This window comes from Pomacea canaliculata, linkage group LG2 (assembly GCF_003073045.1).
Source record: "Pomacea canaliculata isolate SZHN2017 linkage group LG2, ASM307304v1, whole genome shotgun sequence".
Taxonomy (NCBI): domain Eukaryota; kingdom Metazoa; phylum Mollusca; class Gastropoda; order Architaenioglossa; family Ampullariidae; genus Pomacea; species Pomacea canaliculata.
In genome coordinates this window covers 9,108,588-9,120,985 of record NC_037591.1, presented here as the reverse complement: position 1 = coordinate 9,120,985, position 12,398 = coordinate 9,108,588, and the positions used below count along the sequence as shown (strand labels likewise).

The following is a 12,398-nucleotide window of genomic DNA, read 5'->3' as shown; positions in this document are numbered from 1 at the left end:
TGTTGGTTGTTTTAGTGATGTTAGACAATTCTGTTGTGAAAGGTTTTATTTGAGTTTGTGAATAAGGACTATTTGATACCTTGTTTGCAGTTGTATACTAATGACAATCTTCATTATATTGTAATACAATTTCATTTTCCATGTCTTCAAGAATACACTGGTGACTCCTACTCCACTTTTTCTTTTACTCATATTGTTTATGCACCACCTTTTACAGACAACACCTCTCTGATCCTGCAAGCTGACTAAAAACTCAGCACACAAATGTTTGTAAACTCTTTAGTTCTAGTCTTTTGATATGATTAAAAATCTATCATTAACACTTACATGATCCCAATCCAACATGAGATGGGTGAAGTTTAGTTAGAAAATTGGACTAAGATCTGTATGAAACCTGCTTATATTCCTTCTGCTTTTCTGCATGTCATCTAATGCTTGAATATTATGTTAGTTCTTATTTCAAAACAGCAAATGCTAGAATAATGCAGTGTGGTTAGATCTTTTTCACCAAATTCCTCTACTCAATAAAAGAAATTAAAGATCAATTATCCTCCACCTTAATTCATCTACTTGATTTGCAGTATGGTTCATACAACATTTTGTTTTGAGATAAGAAATGTATGAGACCTTTAGCAGAGTTTGAAAAATATATATATGCCACGGCCAAAGTTCAGTCAGTTCCTGAATGGGCTGGCCATATTGCACTTTGGCCGAGAGGTGTAGCCAAAATGGCCTACTGTCCAGTAGGCAGATCATCTTCCTAATCACTGACCGGTGGCCAAGGTTACACTTGATGCAATTGCACTACTAAGTGCGCAAGTCACTGCAGATGTAGAAATAACAACACTGTTGTGTAAGTTGAAATGTCAAAAGTTCATCTTGTAAGAAGTGATGAACTATCATCAATATTGAATACAATAATTAAAGTGTAAAATCATAAAGACTAACCAGAATCTCCTCATGACTCCCCAATTCCAAACTTGTTTGATCGCCCCGTGCCATTTTGCAAACTGGCCGGCCAAATCACAAAATCAAGAAAAGATTGGACCTTGATCACTTTCCACTTTGGCCGATTTTGGGCTTTGGCCGTAATATGTATACATAGTCTTGTCCGTTGTCTCTTAGACCTTGCGGATTTCAGCAAACCTTTCATTTGTTCTGACCAAAAGGTCACTTTTGCCTATGATGATATTGCACTAAAGGGAGAGCTAGACTGTTATAAAATCACTATTTGCAGGAACGCAACATGAAAAAAAAAATTGTTTTCAAATGAACTAAAAATATATTGGACAGAAGACTGTCCTGCCTTGCTTATGAAGTGTCTGCAATACACTTCACCAACTCAAACTAGCAACATCAGTGGCAATAACCATTCTTATGAACAAGCAGTAGTCTTCTCCTTGATTACTGAACTTCATACAATGACCTCAAAGCAGCCATGTCATCAGGCAACCATACCAACAATAAGCTATTTGATGACCAGTTTCTCCTCTTCTTACAGATGTTTATGTACGGATGTTGGAAAACATTTTATCACAAACAAGCACCAGGGACTGGCCTTCACTCTCTCCCACTGCTCACTATGTCTATCCTATTTTAACTTGTGCTTGAGAATGGTGCTGAAGGGATGTCAGCACGGCCTGTCGCACAATTGGCTGGTCTTGTAGTGCCATCTTTGCTGCTGCTATGCTGCATCCAGATACTGCTGCCAGGAGTGCTGTTGGGACCACCTATACACACCAATAATGTTATGTGAAAGCAAATTATCTGCATAAGCCCTTAGAATAAAAAGAAATTCAAGAAATATCTTAAAATTCATCCTTTTGATTTCATTCTTTGTGTAAAAATGTGTTATACCTAAATTATGCATAGCTTTTCACATGTAATTCTACATACAAACTGTGAGGGTTAGGTTTTGTTGGAGCAATTTTTTCCTCCATTCTAACTAGTGTTGACACAAAAACTAGCTAGTCCTTTCATAACAACACTTAAAATCCAATTTAGGTAAGGGCAAAGATTCTTGGCATTATCTAATAAACGAAAGCTATCAGGGGAAACAACCTCCAAATGTCTCATGAGCAGACAAGTATTGCTGCACTGTGTGCTCCTGCTTACAGGCCATTTTCACAAAGATTGTGGGTAGTCTCAAATCACTACAACCTCTTTGGTGTGTGTGTTGGAGGAATTAGTGTTTTATGCTGAACTAAGGCTATATCACATCAAAGCAGTAAACAGATGCCACATGTAAGAGAAGGAACAAGAATGCCCGAGATAAGATCTGAACCCAGGCCTGCCAATCCTCATATTAGTGACTGTTGCGCCACTGAACTTCCTACAACCTCATAGAGAACAGATTGAAGAGATGTAACTGTGGAAAACTATTCAACAACTCAATCTGCCCCTGGTCAATATCACTAGGACGTTTCAGGAAAACATATCTAAGTTCTCCAAATATACTTCTGACTAAACGATACTTGTGCTTAAGCATGCTTCAGCAGCTGTGGTTGCATAGTGACAGCGACTAGTTAAGCAGTATTTGCACTGCATAGAAATCTCACTAAAATCTATCAATCTCTACAAGATGTCCTGATCCTTCTACAAATTAAAAATGTCTGTATCCTTTCTTTTATAGTCTTGTGTATAAAAAAGATACTTAACTATCCCCTATAACCATGTTCCATCCCCTCTTTCATGACAAGATAGCCAACTACAAAGCAAGATTACCCTGTCTTGTCGGGCACCAATTTGAATATGCTGTGCGACAGATGCTGTTTGAATCTCTTCAGTCAGGTCATCAGTGTTATACAGTGACCGCAGCAGGTATTCACGACACACTTCCACTGGTAATTGAGAGAAACGCTGCACAAAAAGGTATTCTGTGACAAGAGCCCTCCATTAACTCCCCTTTGCAAATGGGAGAAATGTTGGGGGAGCAGAAAATGTGAGAAAAGTCTAAATTAAGTAACTGCATGTAATATTCGCCTAAAAAAAACATCTAAAAAAGTAATGAACTTGAAAAATTAGTGATTATTTGCAAAAGTAAATTATTACGTGAAGAGCTGCTTAAATCATTTGCACTGTGATGGGAAAGTAAACAATTTGTCACTGTGCATGTGTGGTGAACGCAAATTTAAGTGACAGATAAAACATCTGAGAAAGATTTACCTGAATGATGCTCACAGCACGATGAAACAGCTTTACGTTGCTGAAATACAAACCAAAATCGGGTATGCGTTAATGCTTCTCACGTCACATGCCGACAAAGGACTCCGTACTCGTAAATGATGTGAGATGTTATCTCCCTTTCAGTACAAGGTTTCATAAAAATAATTTAAAGATTTTATGAACACAAGCATTTTGCAAAATAATGAGATGTGACACGAGGTCTATGCAAACATTTCTAGTTCAGACAACACGTACCTGACCTTCAGATCAATCATGATGTTGCTGCAGACCTTTCCCTTCATGATGTGAGCTCCTGTACTTATGGCATTCAGAGTCCACTTCACAGCCAGCTCACTGCACATGACACCCACCTGTGCCCAGATGCCATCAGCCACAAGGACTGGTAAGTTGCTGAGAGAGGAAAGGTCAATGTGAACAGTAGCAGCAAACACTTCACTCTCCTCTGTGACTGCTGGACCCTGGAGATAACACAATATAACTTTATTATATTAAAAAAAAAGCAATATATCAAGATGCCGATGGCGTTACTGAAAGATATTTAAGGAACTTCTTCATATCAGGATACATTCTGGTTAAATAGAGACTTATCTCCAGACGCTTACATTAAAAAAGCAATATATATTTAGCTTTACTGAAGACCTATCGAAATTTGTGTGAAAATTGTGACTGTTGCCTAGCATAAAATTCATGATTTAGGTATCCTATGAAAAACAAAATCTTACTTTTCTAATTATTAATCATATTTCACATTTATTCTTCGTTACACAAAGTTAACAAGAAGTATGCAAATGATTTAACACTATTAATTACTTTGCCTGTGGAAACAATGATGCAGGATTTCTTGCATGTAGCTTCGTAAAGTTTCCTGTTTATAAGGCCAGGTATTTCTGGGGAGAGAAATGACACAATTACTTTATGAAATGCTGGAAATGAATGTGAGAGATGAAAATAATCAACAAGAAAAATGAATGTAGATGCTTAAATAAGTGAAAATTTTAGGAAATGATGGCAAACATCTGAATGCCCAAAAAAGACATCTTTGATTTATACTGGGACTGGGGATGGATGACAGAAAAGTGGTTTGTGATCACAATGATGTAGTATTCTTAAAGTTAAGTCTTCTCAAAACAATGCACCCTTTTCAGTAAAATGTATCCTCCCTAGAACAATGTACAGACCCTTACATATGAAGACAACCAAGTCTTTCTCGCTTACAGATGGTAGAACAAACTGCAGAAAATCTTCTGTCGAAATCCTATAATACTTTCCCTGCAAGAAAGCAATTGCTTTTCCATGAAAAAAAAACACATACATAACTGTATGCTAAAGGCTAATATATTTTCAAATTAAACTTAGGTAAATGAACTGAGAAACTCCCCAAAGTAACCTATTGATAATTAATCAGTTCTCCTGTATCATAAGCATGACTTGTGTAATCCTCCTTTCGTTTACATCTTTGTTAAAGTTGAGACCAAACTGAAGAGCTGCAGTCAACTCGCAGCCTGTCACAGTTTCTTATGTGCACATATATAATGAGTCACACTGTAATATAGCCCAGAAATTGGAAATGTGTATTTGTTTAAGCCACTTAATAACTGTTAATAATAGTAATTTTATTTCTAGGCACTTTCTTTCTCTGTCTTCCTCCTCCTTCTTATGATAAATTAAAAAAAGACTTCCAGTAAAAATAAAACTTGTTTATAAACATTGTCTCATTCACCAGGTCTGACAGATCTCCTTCAGTGTTGCTTAATGTTGAGTAACCTCCCTCAAGAAACCCTCTGACATCATCGAAAGCTGCAGATAACAAATTCTGATATAACTATGTGCATTAGTTCAATGTAAAAGCTTACAATACATTCACATTAGATCAAAGTGGGTAAACACTTTGTGTAACTGTTTGGTTTAGAGAAATTATATGAAATACACCACAGATGCTCTAACACAACTCTAACAGTCACTTTATTCTGAAATATCTTGAAAAGGAAAAATTACTAGCACTGACAGGCACCAAAGGTGGGATGGCACTCTGATGCATCAATCAGTCCCATGATACCATGAGAAGTGTAACCCAGATAATACAGACTCCCTCCAGCCTGCAGACTGAACAAAATGACAAGCATATATATATATACTTGCAATAACAGGTTATGATAGTCAGTAGAATAAAAGTGATTCATTAAAAGTATATGTTTGAATAAAAACACAATAACAAAGTGAACTACAGAAAGTTTAAATCAAGGATTAGTTTCAGTTCCTAAACTACCTATGTGGGAGAAATTTTAAAATCTAACTTCATGGTAACTAACTCTGGTCAGCTATTTCGTCTCCTGAATCACTCAGATGACAGACCCTCAACTATCTCTCCCCACCACCCCCAAGTCCATCCCATCAGTCTGCGCTCAATGACTATCATTCTATAAGCAGCATTATCTTGTAATTTATAAATAAACATTTATGTTCGCATGCATGTTTGTGTAAACACAAACGTGTGCGCATTCATCAGTGCATATTAGGTAACGAGTGAATGCGTGTCTTCATAGACTAACATACATCTCACCTCATGCCAGCCAGCTTGAGAAGATCAGCAATTGCTGATTTTTGCTGGTACACAGCCTTCCATACCTGTCTATATAATTCCAGATATTCCCTGGAGCTGGAAGATAAATGCATTTATCTTGCAGAACAAGACTTTCCTGCAACTAGAATATTTACTTACAACAAAATACAATTTATAATCATTTAAAAATAATTTATTCATAAAATTATCTGGCTATATTGTTCAAATGACCTTTTCAAAGACTAATATCTCACACTATGTTAAGTCCTGATTCTTGAGCATAAAATCTGAGGTAGGTGTGCATTTATACATCTATAAAGTATTAAACACAGATTAGACAATCTTGGGGTTAAATAATGAGTTTGAGCATAGGATCCTTCAAGTCTAAATGTAATCATGGAAGTCAGCAAGGAACTCACCTTACTTGAAGCTTGTCTTGAAAAGCGATGGAATGGGCAGGAACGAAAATTGCTTCTAGCAGCAGCTTCGTGGCTGTGCCACCCTTCATTCGACTGGAACCAGCTATTGGTTCAGGCTGCAAGGTCAGTTTCATCTTTAGTTACTAATAGGAATATCTAAAGCATATGACACACATGAGCAGGTTAGAGTATGCATAGGGAGGTAAAAAAGTTCAAATTTCAAAGACTCAAATTAGCGTAACTGGCAACAAAAGTTTTCAGAATGTAGATAAATGATAAACATGGTCAGACACACACCCCTATGACAGGATTAAGCAGGAAGCCCTGGTCCCTCGACTCAGCCAGCTCCAGCTCCTGGACAACTAATGGAGAGATCAACATGACAAATCTCTCAAATTTTGATCAACATTACAAATCTCTCAAATGTTGGCAATCTTTGACTCACAAGTTCAAACTGAAAAATTATGTAATTAAAAATAGAAAATAAATTTTATCACAAGGTAAAAACCCTCAACTGAAAAAGTAAAAAAGAAAGGTGAAAAACAAAAATTAATGAAACAAAGTGCTTTATAACTATTATGACAGAAAGAAAAACTTCCTTTAACAAGAGAACAAAATTTAATAAAACGAAAATACTAAAGAAAATTTCACTGTAAACGTGAGAAAAATACACACAATAGATAGAGCTTACCTTGAAGGAATGTTTTGTTCCAATTTTGAATTGGTAAGTTCCTGTCAATGAAAGATTTGTAAATATTTTGCACTACCTTATTATCTTTTCTGTGGTAGGACACTAAATGATGCTAGCTTTATTGTTCTGCTGACAACTCTATTTTAAATTCTGGTATGCTCTGGAATGTTCATGATCCATCTATTTCATTTTAATCATAAAACAGACATTTGGTTTAAAATAAAAGACTATCAGCGAAAATAAATGCACAAGGGGAATCTTTACCTGGCTAGGTAAGAAGGATTAAATCCTATAAGGACAGGTGTAAAACGGTCCAAATTTTGCAGGCAGTAGTCTAGTTGTCCAGCAACAAAAGATGCTGACATTCCACAAGTAATACCAATAAAAAGAACATGCAATTTTCCCACAGCAGCCTTAAAAAAAAACAAAACAACAACAATCAGTAAAATGGTAGACTGCTTTCAGACCTGCAGTCTTCATCTTGTGAGCTTAGGATTCAGATTCAACTTCAAATAGGTAAGAGATTTTTACAGCATTTTGCTGTTAGTTTTATCTGTTTAATTATTCATAAAAAATTGATGTAAAAAATATGCATATTTTTCATAAACGAAGGCATTTATTCACAAAAGGCATTTGACAGCAGCAGGTGAGAAGAAGCAGACTGCAGTTGGGGTTTAGAGAACATGAATTTTTAATGTAATTTACTGGAAAATGTATTTCTTTTGTCCATCCTAGATAACTATCGATAATATGCCATAATGTAAACAAATAAATATTAGCAATAACCACATTCAGAGCTTTTATAATAGGATCAGATTTTACTGTAATTCATCATCTGGAGAACTGACAGAAAGTAAAAGTAGATTTAATTATTTGGCCACTAATTCAGTTGTGGAGTGATATGATTGTATATTACTACATTTAATGCCAGACTATTTAAAATTTCACCTTGAAGAAAGATGCTATATGATTTGCCATTCTATGGAAGGTTGGTGATGATACGAGATTATTTTTGGTAGCAAGTTTTTCAGGTAATTTTAGCAGATAAAAAAGTTTAAGTTAACAGCCTGTATCTTATGAATATTACACCTACAATAATAACTGCCAGAATAGAAATAAGATACAAATAATTTCTTTTGTAAGAACAGGTATCACATAAGATTATATTTTCCTTTGAGTAATTAAAATAAAATTACTAGGAAAGCAAACAATTTTTTCTTTACCTTTTCTAAAGCTTTATTCCTAGAAAAGGATCATCTTCAAAAGATTCTTGTGACAAAAGAAGTCCTCTGCAAATATAATGCTGTTGTCAATAAAAATGTATTTTCAGCTTGTGGACATAATCCTATGGCAAAAATTGCATCCATGATACTCTTTTACATTTTCTAAACACTTACAGTCTAATGTCATTTAAGTCTAAAATTAGGACTTAAACAATAATCCTCACAAATTATGATTCTTCAGGAATTGCACAAATGCCATAAAACAATTTTCATAATTCACCGTACAAATGCAGGAGCACGGAGTATTACAGCAGCTTCAAATACAACTTTCCAGACATAAAATGTGTGTTACTTAACATACATCAATAACATGCTGTAGGCTAAAAACCACTAGACCATAATTACTTTTGCAGTTCCCTGCAAGAAAGCAAGAAACACAAATAAGACAAATGCTTTGCAAGATAGCAAAATGCTTTGTCCAGATGAAAACATACTTGTCTCCACCCGCCATGATGTACTGGTAGCATTCTGGCATCCCTCGCTCTCGAAGCAAAGCATTAAATGTACGCTGGAATAAACAAGACTCAATCACAGGGCTCCAATGACAGCCACAAGATTATTTCATGTTACAAGACATTTTTTAAACTAAGTTAGGAACTAAAATCTGATCAACCCATTGCAATACATTTTAAGAAAATGATACAATTCTGACACCTTTTTGGAAAAAGTCTGCAAGATTCATGTATGTGAGGTGAACTTTACAAATAAAGTGCAATGGATATAAGAGATGAACGGTATCCACTCAATTATCTTAGATAACAGAGGAACTATCTTGCACCCACTATTAATAATACCTCAGATATGCACAAAAATAGTGCCATCATTATTTTAGTACCAGCACCCATTTACCAACTGAAGAATGCTCAACCCATCAGACCAAAATGTGTAAAATTATTTTTAAAAAAATATTTCTCTTAGTATTGGTATACATGTACTGATTTTTTTAAATGAATGTGTAGATATTAAATTACACATAAAATGATTTTATGTTATAAATGTATGATGAAGGGTAAGCACATGGAAAATATAAACTGCTTTGTTGACTTACAATTGTTACGAAGCCAAGACGCCCAGAAGTCCCACATCCACTGATTATAATGGCTGATTTTTCAGGGTCCTGCACAGTAAGAAGTTTTTTTGAGATGTTTAAGGGCTTTTAGTTTTGATGTCTCAAGCCAAGGTATGAAAAATGATGCTGAATGTCTATATGCTAAAGAAACTTGTTTTTTTGCAGAAAAATACAAATCGGTTTGCAGAAGTGTTATAGAAACACTTATGGGAGTTGTAGGTGTTTGAATATGTATATTTGTGTAATTTTGCATCATCACTAAGGTTTACTATGATGATCAATCCTTGATATTCCTTTTTTAAAATCTGTATATGAACTGTGTTTACCTTTAAAATATTTGCAGCAGTCTTGACAATCTTACAAAGATTTGTCTGAATTCTTTCATCAAATAGACCCTGAAAACAAGAGGACAAAACAGACTGGATGATAACTACAAAAGATAATGCTGTCTAACAGATATCAAACACGATATTTGTGGCTGAACTTATAGACATTTTTTGTTAGTTATGCATGCATTGAAGTTAGTTCTAGCTATTCTTGCTCTTGTTCTTTGGTTCCTCGTTGTGTTTTCTGTATTTGATTTTTATTCTTCGTTTAGTGCGGTTGTTTATTTTTTTATAGTTCGTTTGCTATTTGTTTTCCTGTCCCTCGTATGCTGTCCATGTTTCATTCTTGTTCTTAAGCACTAAGAGCATGCTCCTAAGGAATGTGAGTATGTGCTTTACAAATTTTGCATTTATTATTACTAAAAACTGTGTCATTCAGTAAGAAATAAAGAATTAAATAGTCACTTACTGGAAAATCCTGCCATCCATCAAAAATTTCTTTGTCACATGATTCTAATGTTGAAATTATGTCTGAAAAACACACACTATTTATTGCATTATAAAATAAGAACGTAACTTTATTACTAATTATGATCTAGCAAACATAAAATGGTAAAATGTGTTCTTAATGCAGTATTTATATAAAAGAATGTATGATGCTACTATTGCTGTCGGATGCCCTTGTTATTTGAGGTAGGAGGTAGTATTTTGTAAAAATTAGACATGAACTGTATTGTATTTAGCGAATTAGATCATACTTATACATTATTGGATTTTGTTAAACACATGAAATTGCAGACAGCAAGAAGTACAGATGTAGGCAAAAAGCCAAGGAGAGTTTGTGTGTTTCTGTATTTACCTTTCCTAGTTAATCAGCATTTTTCAGTACTGAAAATGTGCTTACCTAGTGGTCCTGCTATGTCAATATAAGAGGACAGCGGATTGCTTTGTTCTGTGATTGGCTGCTGATTTGATGCTGCCATCTATATATCTGCTCTGGAGTAAAAACTTAAATTTTAGCACTCAGTAGTACTTTTGAAAGACATCTATTGAAGTCAAACTTTTTGTTTTTTTCTGTAGTGATGAAATAAAAATAAACGGTATTTTTAGTAAGCTCAGTTAAGATCTGAGCTATAATATATAATTTATTAACATGATGTACCAGGGCTTCTGCTTACGCAAAAAAAAGTTCAGAGGACCCCTTCAATTTTCGTCAATGGGGTCCCATTCAAATTTGAGCTAAGAACAGGGACCCCTTAAAAATCTGAAGGGGTCCCTGGGACCCCAAAGAATTTAGCCTTAGCAGAAACCCTGATGTACATACATAAATTTGTCAAAAATCTTATGACCATGTGAGAACAGACAACATCTTAATAAAAATACTTGTATCTTTCTAACATTACTATTATTAGCTTTTACATGAGACTTGATTATCACTATACATGTGCAGAATGAAGCAGTCTGCTTCAAAAGATAACCTGCATCAAGTACTGGTGTACTGGGACTTGACCAATATAGCTTGTAGTGTTTACTTACATTCAATAATGAATGACATTTACAAGATTTAAAAGATACTGAACTAATGTTTATCAGTATGAATCTCATGTAAGTATACTAGTATTTCAACAAATATACATTCCTTGCACTCACCTGACGACTTAGAAAAAGGACTTGAGGACGACCTTTACTTTTTTTTAATCGGCCACAAAGATAAGAGATGAAAAAGTGCATAACGACAACGTAACTGACAGTTGTATCACCAGATGTCAGGTAAGCAATGGTATTCCCCAACGGAGTCATACAGTGAGAGATCGGAGAATTACAGACACGAATTACAGAAAATCGGAGACACGAATTACAGACATTTACAGTTTAATGGAACTTGGATAAATTTTGTCACTGGTGAACAAAATACTTCAACGCATAAAGCTGCGAATGTTTACATTGCATGTAGCAACCTAACTTTAGAAAGAAATACTTTAATAATAGAGTTTCCATGTTTGGAGTAATTTACTAATAAGCACTAACACGTCTAACATGAACTCCGACCCTAAGAACCAAGAACTACAACTCCATATTTTCGCCAAGAGTTACCGCCTATGAGTGCATGTGACCTTCGACCCCAGTGGGTTTGTCGACCTCTTTCGGTGTTTGATGAGGACTCGTCGTGATGTGTTGAGTGAACAACATATGTGTTTAATTACTTTAAACAGTTGTTGAAACATTGTTAGTAAACTACATTCTACCTTGTTTGTCGTGAAATTTCCTGCTAGGGCAAAGGAAGATGTTGTGACTAACGAGGGCATGAAGATTCGCAGCAGACGACGGTCGCTGAGAGTTTCAGCTCTTGCAGTGACGTCAACGACGCGAGACGTAGTGTCCCCACGAGCTTTATACGTCCATGGTGTCCCGAGACTGAGTAGTGATATCAGGTGAGACTGGCTGTGTAGTCACCAGTGCAGTGAGAGGCCTTGGATTCAGATCTCGTCTCGGGACACTCGATCTGTATGTGACACCTGATAGCAGGCCTGGGAGGCGGGGGTTTTCTCAGGGTACTCCGGTTTCCCCCTCCCTCTTCCCCCATATTGCGAAATCATCTGAAGATAGGAGTACTTTGCTATTAAGTCCAACAACAAAAACAGTCTGGAGCGACCAGTAGAGTAGAGCGAAATCACTTCTTGGCAGACGAACTTTCCCTCCAAAGCAAGCAAGCAGCCTATTCGTACAGGGGTAGCCGTCGGAGTTTCCTCTGGGTACCTTTATTTCCAACCTCTCCCATACCAGTTCCATCCTTTCTCTCTCCCCCACCCACTCCATCGTAGCGTGAAACCGCCTCCAAGCGGAAGCACATTCCGACGAAACTA

At 35.8% G+C, this 12,398-nt stretch overlaps 1 protein-coding gene across 1 annotated transcript; it reads right to left on the bottom strand.

Moving 5' to 3' along the window:
* Nucleotides 1-31: 31 nt before the first annotated feature.
* On the bottom strand, nt 32-11,640 carry LOC112556137 (glucokinase regulatory protein-like). Its single transcript, XM_025224837.1, is given in 20 exon segments — nt 32-1,730; nt 2,725-2,859; nt 3,166-3,205; nt 3,421-3,644; nt 3,997-4,073; nt 4,365-4,455; nt 4,907-4,983; nt 5,192-5,289; nt 5,747-5,842; nt 6,166-6,281; nt 6,463-6,527; nt 6,857-6,897; nt 7,121-7,265; nt 8,075-8,145; nt 8,574-8,647; nt 9,188-9,256; nt 9,535-9,603; nt 10,004-10,065; nt 10,439-10,530; nt 11,185-11,640. Coding segments are annotated over 19 exon segments (1,773 nt in total). The 5' UTR covers nt 10,518-10,530; nt 11,185-11,640; the 3' UTR covers nt 32-1,586.
* Between the last annotated feature and the right edge of the window lie 758 nt (nt 11,641-12,398).